The 19,686-nt window shown below is 43.5% G+C and overlaps 1 protein-coding gene across 1 annotated transcript in view; it reads right to left on the reverse strand.

The window, feature by feature from the left end:
* The window catches only part of NFATC3 (nuclear factor of activated T cells 3), a 54,422-nt gene extending 37,137 nt beyond the window's left edge, over nucleotides 1–17,285 (reverse strand). Inside the window, exons 1-2 of the mRNA XM_035117883.2 lie at nucleotides 16,814–17,285; nucleotides 41–1,163 (exon numbers count right to left, since the gene is read on the reverse strand). Coding sequence (XP_034973774.2) covers nucleotides 41–1,163; nucleotides 16,814–16,955 — 1,265 coding nt within the window. The 5' untranslated portion in view covers nucleotides 16,956–17,285. The remainder of the gene's footprint in view (nucleotides 1–40; nucleotides 1,164–16,813) is intronic.
* Nucleotides 17,286–19,686: the final 2,401 nt, after the last annotated feature.

Genomic DNA, 19,686 nt, shown 5'->3' on the forward strand with positions numbered 1-19,686 from the left:
AGACAACAGCACAAGTAGTCCATCTCCCACAATCACTTACCGAAAGATAGGAGTATGGCCAGGCTTTGGTTTGTTCCAGGTGAAGTGTGAAGGAACAGAAAGAAATTGGTCACCAGACAAGTCTTTTTTTAACATATGCTGGGCTCCAGAGCTATCATCTATTGCTGTTTCAAGTGATGGTGATACACTACCCTGTTCTTCAGAACAAAGCTCTATTTTTCCTGATATAATGGCAGTTTGATCCTCAGAGGTCTTTCGTGTTTTAAGAGGGATGTCAGTCTCTGCACAACACTGAAAAGGTGAAAGGCCAGGAGTCAGACCATGAAGAGAAGAATTTAGCCATGTGTCTTCAGTTATACTTCCCCTAGGAGAATGTCCGGGAGAGGGAGTTGGAGAATGGTGAGGAGAAAGTGAACCAACATAACAGATCTCAGCACTAGAATGTCGCCGTTTCCCACACGGTGATGTAGGTCGTGATGATGGTCTTGAGGTTGGCCTAGGGCTAAGCCAATTTTCATCTGTGATACTAGTCCTAGGAGAATGACAAGGAGATTGTCTAGGTGACAAGGCATGCCCAAATCCATAAGATTGTTGCCAGGGTTCATCCACTGGACAGCCCCTTGGAGAACCTCCAGGAGATGCCAAAGGTGATCCAAGGGTAAATCGAGCAGCAGCTTCATTCAGTTCTGAATCCACATCATCATAAATATGAGAAATCGACTCACAAGAGGAGGCATCAGAGAACCAGCTTCGGGAGGAAATGCTGCTGGCAGGACTTGGGCTAAGGGACGAATCCCTGTAAGATGGCTCAAGAGGAAGATACAAATGGTCCCTTGAAGGCCTTTCCATATATTCATTTTGAGGGCCATTCGTGTGCATTTCATTTTCACTGGCTTCTATTCCTTGATGACAGTTAGGAGAAATAGATGTAATTTGAATGCTAGGACACTCAAATGTCTTAGGACCACCTAGTGCACTGTACTTTGATTGTGGTACTTCACACATTCCTTCATAGCTTTTATGACCCTGCAGTCTAGTAGGCGAAGACAAAGGAGAATGATGTGACTGAAATCCATGACAAGGGATACAAATAGGATGATTTACAGATGATGAATGATCTACACTGAAGATGCACACAGAAGCACAGTCATCAGGTTCAAGATCTGAAAGAGAGAGACATTGAAGTGCAGTTATTGTAACTTGGTAAACTATTTAAACATTTCATTATGCTGACATTTGTAGCAATTCCATTACCCGTCTTCAACAAAGTGTCCTAAACAGTTAACATTTCAAAATACTGAGAGAGCCATGTAAAAGAAAAGCACAGGAGATAAAATTAATATAACATAACTAAATAATTACAAAAAATCATTCAACTTTTTTTTTAAAAAAAGGCAGATTCATTAATAAAAAGGTAAGATCAGATTGCACCAAGTTTGTTAGCTTCCTGCAAAATTTGAATTCTACAGAAAGAAAACTTCTTCCTTCAGTATGCTTATTTTATTTAGACAAGTTGCCCTATCCTTGAAGGCAGACAATACTCACTATTAAAAAACAAAACAAAAAACAAGCAGCCTATCCTTTCCAGACCACATGTACCAGATTCATGCACATTCATTTTCTCCGTGTGTTCTTTCAAAGAATGGTTTAAAAAACCTAGCAGCCTAACTGTACTTCTTCACATTTTACTTTTAAAGGATCTCAGCACACAAATGGCAACAGAAGTACTTCAATACTAAAGCTGGGCAGCATCTTTTTTTAAAAAAGCTTTGCTTAGAAGTATATCATCAGCTGGGAATATTATCTTCATATTTTTGTTGAAGTCTATACAGTACATAATTTGATTAATTACTGCCAGCATTAGTTTAAACTAGGAAGGTGATGCTTTCAATCCCTTTCTTGCAGCCCCAACCAGAAACAGCAGGAATATAGGAATCTGTTGTTGAAGAAGCCCTTGTACTGCTAAAATATGCTTTTGCATCACATCCAAACAGGGCCTATAACTTTACAGTTCAGTGAAACAGACATTTGTGAACAAATGATTCAAACGATAGTGTTGATTTCATGAATTACAATACCAGCAGAATGTCATCATTGCTGCTGCTAAACAAACAATACAACTGCTCAACATTGTTTGACACATTTCTCACTTGTACAGTGTAAATGCTAAATGTGCCTGTAGCTTTGCTTGAGACCAAGATTTCCAATATTCCTCCTTCTAGTCTATCCTGACCAAAAAAAGGTCTAACTTGTTTGTACAGCTACCCTTTCAAGCACAAAGGCCGACAAATGCATGTTTAAAATGTGGCTACAACAAAATGAGCACCGAACCTCATGCATTTTTAAACAAACTGATGTTTTCTCATTAGAGAACATAATCTACACAGCAGCAGCAGATCCACAGTATATTTAAGGCCACTTAATACATTGTAGAATTCTTAAAACAGAATGCTATTCTGTATGAGAATGAATATGAAACTTTGTATACAGACCATGGGCCAATGCCCTTATATGTGGGGTACTTCTGTCAGATATACCGTGTTTCTCCGAAAATAAGCTATACCCAGAAAATAAGCCATAGTGATAGGCAGTTTAACCTTGTACCATACTTAATTTAAACAGTTTAACTGTACCATACTTAATTTAAAAAAATAAGACATCCCCTGAAAATAAGCCACCGTGTGTTTTTCTGAGGAAAAATAAATATAAGACGGTGTCTTATTTTTGGAGAAACACGGTACTTGGTCAGAATCTTCCTGCCTTCCCCACTGTGTGTACACATGTTGGGACACACACACACATGTAAAATTGCCACTCACGTACTATGGCCCACACCAGGGACGAGGAACCTGTAGCTTCCTGTATATTGTGGGACTCCCAACACCCATCAACACCAGTCACCATGATCAATTGTCAGCAATTATGCGAGTTGGAGTCCAACCATATCTGGAGGCCTAAAGCAGGGGTCCCCAGACTACGGCCTGGGGGCCACATATGGCCCCCGAGGCTCTTTTATGCGCCCCCCGGGGACCCCTGCCGCCCGCTCTTACTGGCACGGTGCAGTGTGGCTGCCGACTTCCGACCCGGAAAAGTGACGGAAATAGCTTGCGCGCATGCGCAAGCATCATTTCCAGTGTACTTCCGGGTCGGAGGAGGCTTCTGCTATTTCCGACGCTTTCCAGGTTGGGAGTGTGCCAGAAATAGCATTTGCGCATGCGCATGGGCATGGGCGCGCACAGCCATGCGCTCCCCCACCCTCTGGCCCACCACACAATCGGCACGGTGGGCTTCCGGCCCAAAGCCACCCCTGGCCTAAAGCTTCTCCATCTCTGGGCTACAAAGAAGTGCTGTCCATATAGGAATTGCACAACTAAGGGACACTGCCTTTTAGGACAATCATCTCTGCACTAATCCAATGTCAGAGCAGTGCCAAGTTGAGCTTTCCATTGTTTGTATATACACATGTCAAATGACCTTTTGTCGGTAATGGCACACCAGCATGTAAAGTTAGGCTTATTCAACTTTTAAAGCAACAAAGCCTGACCTAGACAATATGTAAGACAGGCAACCAATTTACATGGGGGTTACATTCTGGATGCCCATATGTGAGTGGGGCCTGCGTAAGGCTGCCCTGTCCCATCCCTGCCCTCACCGTGTTCTATCCATGTGATGTTTTTGAGAGGTTTTCAGGTCATCTCCAAGTTCAGTATGCTGCGCATTGTGCAAAGTTGAGCACATATCAGACACACATAAATCGCTCGCTGCCTGTATTGTGCATATAAGTAACTGAATCACTGAGCACAAAAGTTAATGCAGACTTCAAATAAACCAGGTGTGGGGAACCTTCAGCCCTTCAGATACTGCTAAACTATAACGCCCATCACCAATAACAAGCATGGCCGATGGCCAGAAAGTTGTAATTCAACACTTGGATGCTCCCCCACACCTGATATAAACAACAGCAGTAAAAATGTACTAACCAGAAGCCTATCTTATGTATGACCAACAAGTCTCAACAATTAATCCCACATTTAATGTTATAGCTATCCTTTAACTGGCATATATCATAGACTTAACTCAAGGATGACAAAAAGCTTTGCTGTCATCACCAGAAACATTCTGTATAAAGTCACACCAAGTATTTCAGTTATTCACTGCGATTTTCTAGATCAGTGTTTCCCAACTGGTGGTCCGCGGACCCCCAGGGGTCCGCGAGCTATGCGAGAGGGGTCCGCAAGACTGGGACTCTGGCGAGGCAAGATGGCGGCGCGGAGCTCCTAAACTCGACGAACGTGCTAGCGCCGCCAAATCAGCCCCCAAACAAGCAGAAAGCCACCCAAACCGCAGCCGCTGCTGCGTGGGAGCCGAACCCTTCCCCCGCGAGTCCACCCGCCCACCGCCCGCCGGCGCCCGCTGCCTGGGACTCCCGCATCTGCAGGGGGGCGTAGTCAGCCCCCTGCACCAGCCCCTCCCCGTCGCCGCATCATACCCCTCTGCCAGCCAATAGGGCTCAGGGGGCGGAGTCCAGCTGCGGCGGGAGAATCTTTCCAGCTTCTTGTTGGACTTCCGGCGAGGCATTATTGGCGCGCGCCGCAGCGCCACCGAGCTCCTGAGGGCAGCCAGCGTGTTCGCGCTGCCCGAAGGGCTCCTGAGCCGCTGAGACCGCCGCCGCCACGTGCATTCTTGGCCAAGTGAGTTGCGACAGATTTATACCTCATTGATTTCAATGGGCCTTAAGCATGAGTTGGATTGGGATAGCTGATTGTGAGGGTCCTTTATTCTACAGCTACTGCTTTAGTTTAGTATCTGAACAGTACAAGTTAAAACTTGGTAATTTAATGAAATTAGGGGGCCTTTCACACCTCTTTCCTATATTGCCTTACTCCCTATAACAGGGACAAGTAAATAAGTATATTTCTCATTAATATCAGTTCTGTATATGTTCAAGTCATGAGTCCATCCATATTAGCCTGCAGATTTTTCTCTAAAAGTCTGCAGGAAAATTCACATTTAAACATGATTTTTTTTTAAGGGCCTTTCTCTCAAAATGCACATTTTAAATGTTATTTGCTGTCCAAATACAGTATGCATTTCAAGTACATGTTGTTGATGTATTTATTTTTTTGGTGGTGTTTGAGCCAAGAGCAGTATTGAAAGATTTGGGAACTAAACAAGCCAGTGGTTAAATTGGAACTGTACATTATTTCAATACTTGCATTTCAAAACAAGACCAGTGCAGGCTAAATCCTGTGTTTTTGACAGAATTACAAGCCTGGTAGATGAAGGGAATGCTGTGGATATAGCCTATCTTGATTTCAGCAAGGCCTTTGACAAGGTGCCCCATGATATTCTTGTAAAGAAGCTGGTAAAATGTGGTCTAGAACTGAAAATTAAAACTAACTGTATACTGATGGAGTACTCTGTTGTAACTAAAAAGACTCTTAATTTGGCTCTCACTTTTTAATTTTAGGATTAGGAATTAATGGGGGTCCTTGTCACAATAGCGGCTCGATGAGGGGTCCTCGAGAAAATTTTGTTGGGAACCCCTGTTCTAGATTCTTGTACTAATGAGAGTGAATGGAACAGGAAAACATTATCAAATAAATTTAGACAATGCCAATACAGTCTCTAGACAAGAATCCAGAAGCCTAATGTTTTGGCATTATCACAGAAGCTAACACAGTAATTAAACTGCCATATAAAAACAAATTGTCCTCTCCTCCACACATTTGAGCCCTGACATGACAAACTCACATTGAACTGCATGATCAAGTAATGGTTTTTATAATGTAAGCTATACTATAGCCTTAGAAGATACCTTAGAACGCGGGGGAAGGGTTCGGCTCCCACGCAGCAGCGGCTGCGGTTTGGGTGGCTTTCTGCTTGTTTGGGGGCTGATTTGGCGGCGCTAGCACGTTTGTCGAGTTTAGGAGCTCTGCGCCGCCATCTTGCTTCACCAGAGTCCCAGTCTTGCGGACCCCTCTCGCATAGCTCGCGGACCCCTGGGGGTCCGCGGACCACCAGTTGGGAAACACTGCCTTAGAAGATACAAGCGCCAACAACTATTAAAGTACATCGGCATCTCCCTTAGTTGGATGTGCTGCATGTGAGATAGTATTATCAGAAAATACTGTTGTGGAAGGAGAAGCATGAGTCCAAAGAAACCACCTACACATTAGCCTGATTCACACATAATATTAAACCATGGTTTGGTGTTACATGAAACCCCAACCCAGCATCTTGACTATGGTATCTTGACATGCGTAGAAGCAACTTCCAGTGCCGCACCGCTGCTGATCCCGCATTTTTCAGCGGGAGACTTGGCAGCTATGAATATCTCTGAAGTTACATACACACACACACACACACACACACACACACACACACACACACACAAACCTTCATTATACATCTATGGTGCAGAGAAAACATGAAAATTTAAACAGAAAGCTCAAGTGAATATTCTCCATTATGTATGGCTTTCACTACATTACCCAATTTTTAATTGTTTAAAAGGTGCCTTTTGCTAGCATTTTGGAAGTCATGCCTGCAAAATACAGTGCTTGTCAACATGTTTTAAAAGCAAGAAAAACACCTCAGCTAAGATGCCCACCCCTAGGGTATCCCAACAACTCTCCCACCAAATTTCTCTTAAGTTCCCCTACAAACAGCTCGTGATTAGTGAGGTCAGGGCTTTTTTCAGCCGGAACTCACTGGTTCTGGCATCTCTCAGGTGAGTAGCAATGCCATTAAAAGAGAACAAGGGAGGCGTTCATGGTGAGTTCTGGTACCTCTTTTTCTAGAAAAATGGCACTGAGTGGGGTGAACGTTTAGCCACAAGTCCTTTTTTGGCCAACATGTCAAGCCAAACCTTAGCTTAGTTCAGTACAGTGCAACACTAAAAAGAACTTGGAAGGAGCAAAGTGGATCACATGACCTTGCTAAGTCATAGTTTGGCTTACAAGTTATGCATATCACTCCTCTATGGTTTACCTTTGGCTTAGTGCAGGCATGGCCAAACTTGGCCCTCCAGCTGTTTTTGAACTTCAATTCCCACCATCCCTGACCACTGGTCCTGTTAGCTAGAAAAACCAAAGCTTGGAAGAAATAACTTGCTCCAAGATTCAAGGCTGAACTGGGATATGAATCCCAATAACCAGTTCCAAAATCCAACCATTCTATTAACTGGCTCATAACTTCACTTAATTATAACCTCAACTGTCTGTTTCATTTTCAAACAGTTTTTTAAACACAAACAATCCTTATCTCATATAAACATAACTTTTATTCTGCAATGATTTGAGAGAAGACATGAAAGCTTACTGTATTCATTATAGACAAAATAAGGAACACTAAAAAGTAAGAGATAAATAACTCCATATGTTACGTAAATTATGATGAGCTAACCAAATGTCCAATGTCTTCATGGCTGTGTTTTCCTCTCCATTTATAAACTCTCACTGCTGCAGATTTATAAACAAACTGAACTGAAAAACCTGTTTAAATTACTAAGTATTTGTAAAGTGATACAAAACAGGCAAGTTGTGCAAGAAAATAGTTAGAATTCTATATACACCAAGCTCTTGGGCACCTGCTCAACATTTTAGTCTTACAGTCTCTCTCAATCAAGTTCCACTGGTTTTCTCCAGAAAACCACTTCAAGTAGGATTTTATTTTATTTTATTTTATCATTTACTCAAGAAACACTCAGTTTTCCCCACCATGAAGTTTGGTAGTGTCATGATGACCATCTCAAACTTGTTTAGGGTAGCAAAATATAGCCACATGCCTCTCAGATAAGACTCAAATACCACAAGTTTCCTCTGGAGTGTACCTATTATAACATGTCAAAACCTTTGTTTGGCAAGACCAATCCAGAACATTCTGGCCACCTGGATTAAGGCAACCATCTTTTCTAACTTTTTACTACAACTCAGCCACCTGTAACCAGAATAAGGCAGCCAAATTATTCACCTTACTTAGACCTTGCAATGCCTCAGCTTGCTTCACTGGCTTCTTGTCCTCTTCAACAACCAGCACAAACTTCTTGTTCTTAATTTTAAAGCTCTCCAAAAGCTTCATATTCCAAGATATCCCTGCCCATGATTATCATACCTCCCAATTACTACGTTGAAGCAAAACCTCAACCTAAAGACCTCCTGAACACTTAAAATAATATCATTCTCCCATACAGGCCTTCCCTCCTGCATGAATCCATCCTTCAAATCCCTCCCAACCAACTCTTCTGCGAAACCTCTCATTCCACACAAAAAATAGTATATATAACTGCATTGCAAGACAGGAGGCAGTGCAAGACAGGAGTGCCTGGTGTGCTATGGTCCATGGGGTCACGAAGAGTCGGACACAACTAAACGACTAAACAACAACAACAACTGCATTGCTGCACAATCATCCTATTACTCTTTCTTGATCTTCCTCTCCCTTTTTAAATTGTGAGCTCTTAGAGACAAGGAGCCGTCTTTTGGCTTACATTACTCTGTAAACTGACAGGTACATAAATGGCACTAAATAAAACATTTTTATGGCCATTATCTCCACAGTTTTTTTAGTTACACATGAAAGAAGCTTTCCCTCCTAATTAACTAGGAGAAAAGATTCTGTTGCTCACTTAGAAAACCTCATCATGCTAAATTCCACCACCAGCTCCTCCTCACCAGCTTCCAGATTTTTTTAAAAAATATATATGCCTATTGTGAATTTTGCTGCTGTTTCTAATTTGTGCTTAGGTTAACAGCTATGATATTTATTTTGTTCTCAGAATTATATCCTCTATACTTCACCATATAGCTTACGAGGCCAAAAGGCAGGATATAAATGTTTTAAATATGCAAACAGTCACAGCTTTATTTTTTTAAAAAAAAGGGTAACAGAAGGCAATATGTTATTGTAATTTTCTAAACATGTACAATGTGTGTGTTTAAAGGGTTATCAAAAGTGCAACTCAGTCAACTCATCTCTCAAGAAGATCCATATTACTTTCAAGTAAATTGGGAAAGTTTATTTAAAAGAAGCAATATCTCTCTATATATAAATGTAGGCATTGCACGCGCGGAGGTCACAGCCTTTCTTCATAACTGCTGAACCGTAATGTAACAAATTTGACCACAACATTCCATGCCCATCAGTGAGGGATCTGGCATTCCCCCCCCAAAAAAAAAAAACCACCACACCTTTCACACCTAAAATAATGATTAAACACAAAAAGTGGCGCCCAAATTAGACGTCCCCACCAGAAGCTCTGAAGACTCCAGCAGAATCCAATAAAAAGGCAGATTGCACACTGCTGCCTCAAAAGCCGTGTCACCAGATGACATCACAAAATTCCACAGCAACCAAATGAAAACAGGCCTTTTGCAGCAACAAGGCCCAACATTGCCAAGTGGAGGTAGGGGCCTGCCTGGGGGCGGCAGTGGTGGGGGCGAATAGGGGGCAGGGATAGGTAATGGGTCAGAACAGGGTAGGGGGAGACACAGGGATGAAACCTGCCCTCTCCACAGTATCTCGCCTTGGCTTTGCAGACTAAGCTGAGTGGATTTAGGGGCCTGCCTGGGTGGGGGATGGGGGGGGCGAATAGGCTGCAGCATAGAATCAACTGAATATGGGCCTTTTACAGGGCCATGCCTTTGGGTAGAATAAATGTTATTTCACATAACACACGTGGGTAGGGGAGTCAGGGTTGGGACAGGGCAAAATTTTACAGAACATGCGCATCAGGGGAATGATTGTGTGCAAAATGAACGGGTCACAGGGATAACCCGGGGGGGGTGGATGGAGGAGAGGAGGGAAATCACAGGGGTAAGCCGGGGGGGGGGGGAAGAGGGGGCATAATAGGTCATGGATCAGGACAGAGTTGGGGGTTTCACAGGGATGAGGGAGGGGGATGAGGGGGCAATCACAGACATAGTAGGGGAAATCACACAAATAATCCACAGCAACACATGGCAGGGCCAGCTAGTACTTTGATAAAATATTACAACATGGACTTGAAAAGGCATGTTACTTTTAACTCCTACAACAAATGTGATATCCACATCATCTGCCCCATTTCTTCTGTTCATTCAACAGACTGGCCTGGTTTGTACGTCACATTAAACCATTGTTAAAATAAATTATGGTTTAATGTAAACAAGCATTGCTAAAACAATGGGTGCTTCCTTTCTCCTCTACTCCTGCTGCTATGCTGCCAGGGAAGAAGCCCACTCACCCTTTTCATGCAGCGGCATTGTAGGACGGAGGTGGCTTCACTGGGGCCTCAGCGAGGGAATTCAAACTGGCTGTGAACCGTATCCTGGGCTACTCCCTGCTTTAGCAAATGGGGATGCACGCTGGGGCTTGGGCTGTGCCAGGGGCGGAGCCGATGGAGCAGACGGTGGGCTTCCCTTGTATCCACCCCTTGCCCATTTAAGCAGCCAGCACCTGGGGCTCAGCCTGTTTGTTCCTACACCGGGTTTCCCCGCCCAACTACCCTCGGTTTAAGCTGATAGTCAATGACTTTGCTGCGGCTATAGTGGTGGCAGTCATTTCAGGGGCCAGGTAGGAATTTGCCCATCGGGCTAATTGATACTGACCCAGTGGTTTTGCCTACCTCATAGCAATCATCACAACTGGTTGGGCATTGGGGCAATCCTTTGTTTTGGATGGAGAGGAGGTTGTAGTCTCCGCCTGCCCCTACAAACGCTGGGATATTTGGGGATCCAGGGGGAGTGGCTATGTCCGTGTGCCCTGGCAGGGCCAGGGCCGAAGGCACTCCCCCAGACGGTATCCCGGTGGGGGTCACCCTATTGGATGTAAGTCTTAGGAACCCCCGCCTGGATTGACCATGCATCACTTCCGGTTGGCGGGCAGGAAGTACAGTATTTAGTTTGCCTGATGCCCAAGCCAAACCTCTTTCATCTGTATTCAATAAAGTTGTGGCCTGTTTTAACCCAAAACCAGTCATTGGTCTCTTATTATTTGGGTTGGGGTATGGGAAGTCTGATGTCTGGTCCTGCAAGCCATGCTGTGTTTTGAGGGGAGGAGGCGGCAGAAGCAGCGCTCCGGGAGGCGAAACATTTTGAGGCTCAAATTTTAAGCTATCATATTTCACCAGGGCCAGTTAAGATATATACCATTAATAGCTATAGTAATTTGAACAAAGTAAAATTAATACGGTAAGTATGCAAAATACTATCCAGAATACTTTTCCTAATACAAGCTATTCTGAAAGCAATTACTGTAGATTTGTTTTTCTTATCTGCATTTAAACAAACTACCACCATTATCCTCCCTATCTTCAGAATTCAAGGAAATTTTGCATCTTTATTTGCACAAAGTTTGGTAATATTGTGTGTGTTATGTATGGCGCTTCTTTTTTCATAAATGCAAATGGACAGATACAAACAAAGGCAGCAACAATCAGTGCGAACAGACTAACACTGGAATTAATTATGTGAGGCTTATTTTAAGTAGTCATCCACAAAAAGTCTTAAGTCATTTACAATATGAAGAAGCTTGCAGTGTGAGCTTATAAATACAATACTACCCTGTCAAACTCTTCATCCCCTTCCTCCATTAAAACTGCCACAATCCTCAAAGAGCAGCCAAAAAACAACCTTGCACTTCCAATAAATAACTTTGAACTTTTACAAAATGTCAATACATAAACAGTTCAAGCTATTTTAGCCTTAGTCCTCTTTTTATTAGCAGCTTCATTTCAGCAGTACTGTCAGTAATGGGTCTCTGCACATACTAGTTTTATAACTCTGAATTCTGTACAGATGAACTACCATAGCTACCTGATTTTAGCCAGTTAAACACATTTTGCAGCCAAAAATCATATTTAGTAAGAACATTCTATTTAACAAGAGCAAAGTAACGTCAAAGGCTTGGTATATACCGTACATACTGGTGTATGACAGGGTCTAGAAGACTGTAGGATGAAATGGAGAAACGTGCTAAGAGGAAGGCACATTTGGCAAACCCTCACCATGATCAACTGCCACCTGGAAACCTATGTCCCCAATGTGGAAGTACGTGTGGATCCAGAATTGGTCTCCACAGTCACTTATGGACTCACTGTTAAGACTGTGTTCATGGAAGACAATCTTACTCAGCTACCGAATAAAGAAAGAAGATCAACAGAGGGAAGACTTCTGTGGGTTTAAATTTATGATCATCCAGTCCCTGAGTCAATCTTTAGTTTTTTAAACCATTTTCCTTTGGTGGGAAAAACCTGGGGCCTGGACTGTGGCATCAATTTCTAAGGGCGAAGGACTGCTCCCCCAACACGCATGCTACCACCTTGTCCCTAATTAAATTGTAATTTGTATGGATTTTAGCCATAAAGTGTTTGGGGAACCTATCCAGGCTGAAAGGGAATATTTTAAAAAACAGTCCATCTCAACTCTAAAATCCCTCTATTCATATCCAATTATTAAGGAACATCTAGTTACACAGGACCTATAGCGTCCCACTTGAGTTATCTTTAAAGACTTCCTGATTCTATCACTTGCATGCAGATACACAGCCTTTCACCACAAGGCATGGCTCAACTTTACATCATATTCCTGCAAGTTCCCTTCCGATGCACAACATCCTGTCCACACATGCAGCAAACGTGCACTCTTTTATAAATGAAAGGAAACACAAAACTTGAAATATATTAAAGTAAAATTAAGCAAAACAAAATGATGAGGCGCTAGTGCAGAGGATTTGCCTTTGTGCTACTTGCAATGGTGCTTCATGAGTGGAGCTGCACAGTGGGAGGCAGTATGTACAGTTTTACTGAAGACTTTAAAGAACACAAGGAAAGAATTTTGCAAGTGTGAAGGAAAGGACAGTTATGGCACTTGCCACTTGCTAATGTCAGTGTGATATAGTGGCTAGAGTGTCTGACTAGCACCTGAGTTTAAATCCCCACTTGGCCATGAAGCTTGCTGGGCCAGTTACTACCTCTCAGCATAACCTCAGAGGGTCGTCATGGGGTTTCAATGAAGGGGAGAAGCTTGGAGAAATGCTCTTCTCAGGGAGGCAAGTCTGGCAGCATCATTATCTGCTTTTAAATGCCAGGAAAAAATATTCTTATTCACCCAGGCTTTCGGTCCTCAATTTGGGGGTTCCATAAATATGTTTATTGCCTCTTCTACTCATCTTTCTACTCAATCTTTCTAATTTAGGTTCTTATTTTATTCTTGTTCTTGGTTTTAATGTTTATTTTTACCCTGCAAATAACTTTTCTGAAAAAAACAACCAATAAACTAATAACAGTAACTATTCCAAATTAGAAAAACTTTCATGCCTATTCACCTGATGGGAATTCTTATGAGAAATACAGCTATTTACAAGTCAATTAAAAATTAAGAACACTGAAATATAGGTGGAACCTGATGAACAAATCATGTTGAAGTAGCTCATTTGAATCAACAATACTTGCCAATCTTCTTTTAAACAGTTTTTTCTAGTACATTTTTAAAAACATGAAGTGCATTTTCAAAACTAGACTTCCCAAAATAGCCATGTGCTATTTGCGTATCATCTTCACTAAGATCCTAAAGTTAGCCTTATTCCTTGCTTCCTTCATTTTTTTTCTTGGGGGTATGTGGTTATGCTATGTTTTAAGAGATTTGTAAGTTATTCATTTCACAAAAATAAGTGGCTAGCAATGCATTTCCATGCTCAAATTAACTTTTAAGTCACTAAACAGTTTAATACTGGATTACCTTATAGTCTGCCTGTACTGGAACCAACTTCCTCAGAACATGGCGAGCTCTGCTTTACTGGAAGTTTTTAAAGGGAGGTTAGATGGCCATCTGTCTGTGATTCTTTAGCTGTGATTCCTGCATTGCAGGGGGTTGGACTAGATGACCCTTGGGGGTACCTTTCAACACTACAGTTCTATGATTCTATGACTGTGCCCATAATCAAGTTCTATGCACGTTATACAAATATTCTTCAACAACACAGTACTGTACAAACAAGATAAAAGGATATTTTATACTGTGCTCTTCTTTAGAAGTAACGTGCCTCAAAATGTCCATAATCTTCACGGGGGCTTTCATCAAAATACTGCCAGTTTCAGTTCCTTCATACACTTGCTCTTTATTTTCTTTTTCACAGCTTGTTCATAATCATCATGCACATGCTATTGAGACCTGTTGCACTTTTTTCTCTAAGGCACTTCAGGATTCCTCAATTCTAGGTAGCAGTATGCAGCTTTCAGGACCAATGAGAGCCAAGGTAATTTGAATATCCCATATTTACTCAAATCTAATGCTTTTTCTGGCCAAATAACGTTGCAAAAATTAAGCTGCACATTACATTTGATGGCACATTTACATTCGCCAACAAATATGTTTTTGGTTTCAAGGTTCTGAAAACTGAGGTGTGCATTAGATTTGATGGCACATTAAACTCAAGTAAATACAGTATTTATCTTCCACAAGCAGTTTACTCTAAGACAACAGCTTGACAGATTCACCACCAATTCCTCCATTTTCACACTACTGCACAACCTTTGGCATAGCAGACTAGTCTGTTCAGGTTGGTTTCCCCCAGAGGAATGTTGGGTCGTTTTGTAGTTGCCTTCTTTTGTGTTTCAGTGGTTTATTTTTCTATATTTTTTCTTGGAGGATAGAAACTTCCACACTTTTTTCATTACTTGCATAATTCTTACAGACCAAATACACTAAATTGCATCGTTATCCCACCTGCCATAACTACCTTAAAGAAACTGCTCAAAAATAAACCAAACACCTCCAGAAAACAGAATCATAAACCAGTAACTTCCCAGAAAGTTATGGAACTAACTCACCACATCACAAAAAATAGTCTGAATGCCAGCTCTCCCAGTAGGCTTCTTGGTTTGAGGCTTAAAGTTTGACAATTTGATTTAACATCAGTTCGTAAAAGCTGGCTGCAGAATCCCCAGTTCAGATATCACTTAATGACCATTTGAAATTTGCTTTATCAATGAAATATTACAGCTGGGCACCCCAACCAACCACCCCTTTTCGTATGCAAAAACAACTCCAGATACAACCTTCAAGGACCTCTCTCATTATGCGCCTGCTGCCTCAACACCACAGGAACCTCCAAGAACAAGGGAGTTCATAGCTCAATAGTAGACAATGTGTTTTTCATGTGCTGAGGTCCTAAGTTCAATCCCTGACAGTTAAGAGGATCTCATATGACAAAGCTGGGGAAAACCTCTGGCCTGAGCCACTGCCGGTCAGAGGCATCAATAGTGGACTACATGAACCAGTTCAGTATACTGTACAGCAGCCTCATATGTGCAAAATACACTATGTTCAACCCAAGTTATTTTCTATCAGCTTCACAGAACTTTCCAAACAGGATATATACAGTCTCCCTTACCAAGAGTTCAATATCTCACAACACTTTCTGGGATCTCCGGGCCCAAACAAAACATTCATTATTCTTTCCTCATTCAGGACCTGGAGAACTAACAATCTTATTCATGGTTACTCAGAAGCAAGCTTCATTCTCTGATCTATCTGTCCTTGAGCATTTGTGGGGAAGAAAACCGTTGGAGTGGGGTGGGAGAATGTCCAGAATTCCATAACAAGAGTATAAAGTTCAATGGGACTTGCTTTGAAGAAAGTGTACAAAAGACTGAAGCCACCATAAGAGTCAAATCCTATGTATAGTTACAGAGTTCAATGCTACTTAGTCCCCTGAGTGCATACAATTGTATGCATTTTTTACACTCAGAAGTGAGCCCAATTTTAGTTTGTAAGCTCCTCCAAGCAGGCACCTGTCCTGCTAGTGTTATCTAAATAAATAACAATTACTCACTAGTGAAATGTGTGTAGCATTTACAGCAGACATATGGCTGAATCCTATGTGTGCTTACCTTGAATCATGTCCCACTAGGTCTAACAAGATCTATTCCCATGTAGGCTTATTTTGGACTGCCCCAAGCATATATTTAAGTCACTGAATTGAACCAAATAGACATGCAGCTTGATCCTACGCATACTGATCCTGAAGCAGATTTGACCATGTTTATTTACTTATTTAGTACATATACTGTATAGTAAATCCAATGGGTTCCAATAGGATTCACTATCAAATAATCTCGAATAAATTTATTCCTTCAAGAGTTCCTCACTCACGACCTCATGGTCCAATTCTACGCACATCAATCCTGTCACTGGGGTCAATGTCACTTTCTTCAAAGTAACTTAACATACACTTGCGCAGAATCAAGTCAGTGGAACCAAAAGGGGCTTACTCGCTCCTCCATGCGTCCACAATATATACACATCAGCCACGCCCTGTGACCCCGGATCCTACTCACGCCGACCCTGTGACCACTGGGCCTTACTCCTGAGTAACCTTACACTCGTCTACTCGGAGAAGTTTGTTATCAGGCTTCAAAGTTCCGCCAGAATACTATGGGGGGCTTCTGTTACAGCAGCCTAAAGAGACTAACCCTGACAAATTAAACGTGCACTGAATCGTAGGACCACCATCACACACAAACCCCTCACCAACCCTAAGGCCAGCGCGACTGGGGTAGGGAAATCAAGGGCTGCAGCCAACCAAGACCTGCTCGGAGTAGTCCCAACGAAATAAAAGGGCGTGACTAATTCAGGTCCGTTAATTACAACTGCTCTGCTCCGAGTAGGACTTGGTGACAATCTTCTCCCCCTACCCCGCCGCACCTCCCCAAAGCCCCGTCGAGTCCAAAGTGGCTGGAAGGAGTTGCAAAGCTGCCGCCTCCCACCCCCCCTCCCACCCCCCGGCAGAGCGAGAGTGCAGCAGGCGAGCCAGCCTGGTCCGCGAGACGCACCTGCTGAGGCGGCGGCAGGCCCAAGCGGCTGTGGCAGTGGCGTCGTCGACGGCGGCCCCGGGCCCGGCTGCTGCCCGTCCTCCCCAAAGATGAGCCTGAAGTCAAACTCGTCGTTGGCGCCGCCGCAGTTTGCCGCAGTCATCGGGGGGCGGGTGGGGAGCCCAGACCCCGCCGCCGCGCCGGGCTTCGTTGGGCTGGGCTGAGGCGAGGACAGGGGGCTGGGGGCGAGGGGGGGACGAGGAGGGGGGGAAGGGAGACAGGGCGGGTGGGCTGCGGTGGCCCCCGTCAGGGCCGCCTCATAGTACTGCGTAGGAGAGGAGGAGGAGGAAGAAGAAGGGGAGGAGGCGGCAGAAGCAGCGCTCCGGGAGGCGAAAAAGCGGCTTCTCCTTCCACGGTCTGGCAGCGGTGGCGGCAACAGCGACTCCGCGTCCTCGCAGCTCCTGAACTCCCGCCTGTCACTCACAAGTGCCGGAGGGGGGGAGGGGAGGGGAAAGGCGACTAGGAGCCGCTGCGGAGGCCACGCCTCCTGGGTCTCCGCGCGCCGGGCCACGCCCACTCCCCTCACGCGGCACCTCCGCCATCGCGCCACGCCCATTTCGAGCCCTCCGCTCGCTTATTGGTTGGCGAAAGAAAAAAAGAGAAGAGTTTTCAGGGGCGCTAACAGTGCGGGCTTATTGGGTTTTTTCTTTTCTTTTTACATCTTCCTTTGATTGATTAGTATATCCTATTGGTTATTTGGGATTGTGTTCTCAAAATTTAAGAAACATTTATTTAAAAACAACAGTATATGCAAACACAGAGGTAGAGCCTCTTGGCTACAATGGGGCTCACCAAATTAGGATTGCAGACATGTTCTCGAAGCTACCAACATGAGTCTGACCAAACTGCGGGAGGCAGTGGAAGACAGGAGTGCCTGGCGTTCTCTGGTCCATGGGGTCACAAAGAGTCGGAAACGACTAAATAACAACAACAACCTGGGAATAAATCCATTTAATTTTTTAGGATTAAATCTAGGTTGCACAATCTTAAATGAACATAAATTTCAGCAGATGTATGAAATGTAATGCTCTGTTGTAGTTATATTGGATTGCATCCAACTTTAGCCATGCTCAAAGTAGTCCCATTGAAATTGATGGACACGACTATCATAGGTTCGTTCATTTCAAAACTTACGGAAGTTGAATGCAGGGGGGGTGGAGTTGTAAACAGTGAGGTCAGAGGGGAAATGGAATGCAAAAGTATGGATAGTGGCAATTCAATTAGAGTTAGAATGTATGCAAAATAATCACAGCAACGAGGCTTTACAATTGCATTGATGAACGACAAAATAAACATGCGCGCTAAAGCATTCGCAGTAGGGAATAAAACTATTGTTTCTCTTTTGTAGACCCAAATGAAATTGCAGAGCCACACAAACAGCTTGATTACCCGCACAGAGCACTATCTTTCAGTTACAGGTCCAGAACTCTTTTTCACCCAGATCCTTGCATTAGCAGCACCACTGATCCCACTATGCATATCTACTCAAAACTAAACAGCAAGGCCGAATGTTGGTCAACAACAAAAGATTCCACAATTGGGCAATGCCTTTATTAAGACTTACTAAAATGACACGTTATCATGAGCAAGCTTTGGACTGCTCCGGACCTCTACATCAGCCTGACAGGGTGTGTTAGGCTGACAGAGAGTGACTGAGGCAATCTGAGCAACATGCCTAAGTAAGGATTTGAACCCTGGTCTTCCATACCCCAGTCTTAAACTCTAACCATTGTACACATTGTTTCTTTGTTTACTCAGAATTACACTTGATGTATTCAACGGTTTTTGTGAATTTAGGATTGCAATTTGACAGTCACATCCCATTGTATGTTTTGGAACTTTTCTAAGCATTTGGGCTTTGTCATGCTGGCCACATGATCTGGAAGCTGTATGCCGGCTCCCTCGGTCAATAACGCGAGATGAGCGCCGCGACCCTAGAGTCGGTCAAGACTGGACCTAATGGTCAGGGGTCCCTTTACCTTTTTACAGTGACATACAATCAATTAAAAGAAGATTGTGTGCCCGCTTACGGGAAGGGACCATCTAAAAAGCATGGGGATAGAAATGTAAATGAAAAGGACTATTTGGGGAGGCGGGAAATGCGCTTTAAATTTACTGTACAGTATAGAATTTAACATAAAACCTGCTATAAATAACTTCTCTACTGTACTTCATAGCTGCCAAGTTTTCCCTTTTCTCGCGAGGAAGCCTATTCAGCATAAGGGAAAATCCCTTTAAAAAAGGGATAACTTGGCAGCTATGCTGTACTTTGAGCGCAGAATGGAGAGGAACAGAGGCATGATGATCACCGCAAAGCAATGCAACCTCTTAAGAAAACTGTTTTTTTGTTTTAGAGTTGCTGTTTGTCTGCCGTTTTACATTGATTCCTATGTACTTCCACAGCTCTTGTCCCTCATCAAGACGATTCGAACCGCAATAAGAAGCCGGAAGTGTCTTTGTCAACCACAGGGACTGGGCCCTTAAAGAGAAGTTCACTCCACCCGCCAGCTCTGTCCGCTGCCCTAGCTTTACAGGCACGCGCGGGCCCCGCCTCCTTTTTACGTCACGCCCTCGTCGCAGCCTGTCTCTCACAGCCGTTGCTTTTTAGCTTAGCCACACCCGACAGCCTCTCCTTCCGCCCTTCGGGAAAGACTTTTGTCCCCTGGGCACCTCCCTCGCCCTTCTCTCGTCCAGCTTTCCCTACGCAAGCTAAAGCAGTTTGCCCGATGACGTAAAAAAACAGCCAGAAGATTTTCGCCTCGTGACTAGAAACCAGTAGGAATTGTGGGTTCAGCTGTTTTGGTGGACTACGGTTCCCATCATCCCTACTGGTC

The sequence above is a fragment of the Zootoca vivipara genome, chromosome 6 (assembly GCF_963506605.1).
Source record: "Zootoca vivipara chromosome 6, rZooViv1.1, whole genome shotgun sequence".
NCBI lineage: Eukaryota > Metazoa > Chordata > Lepidosauria > Squamata > Lacertidae > Zootoca > Zootoca vivipara.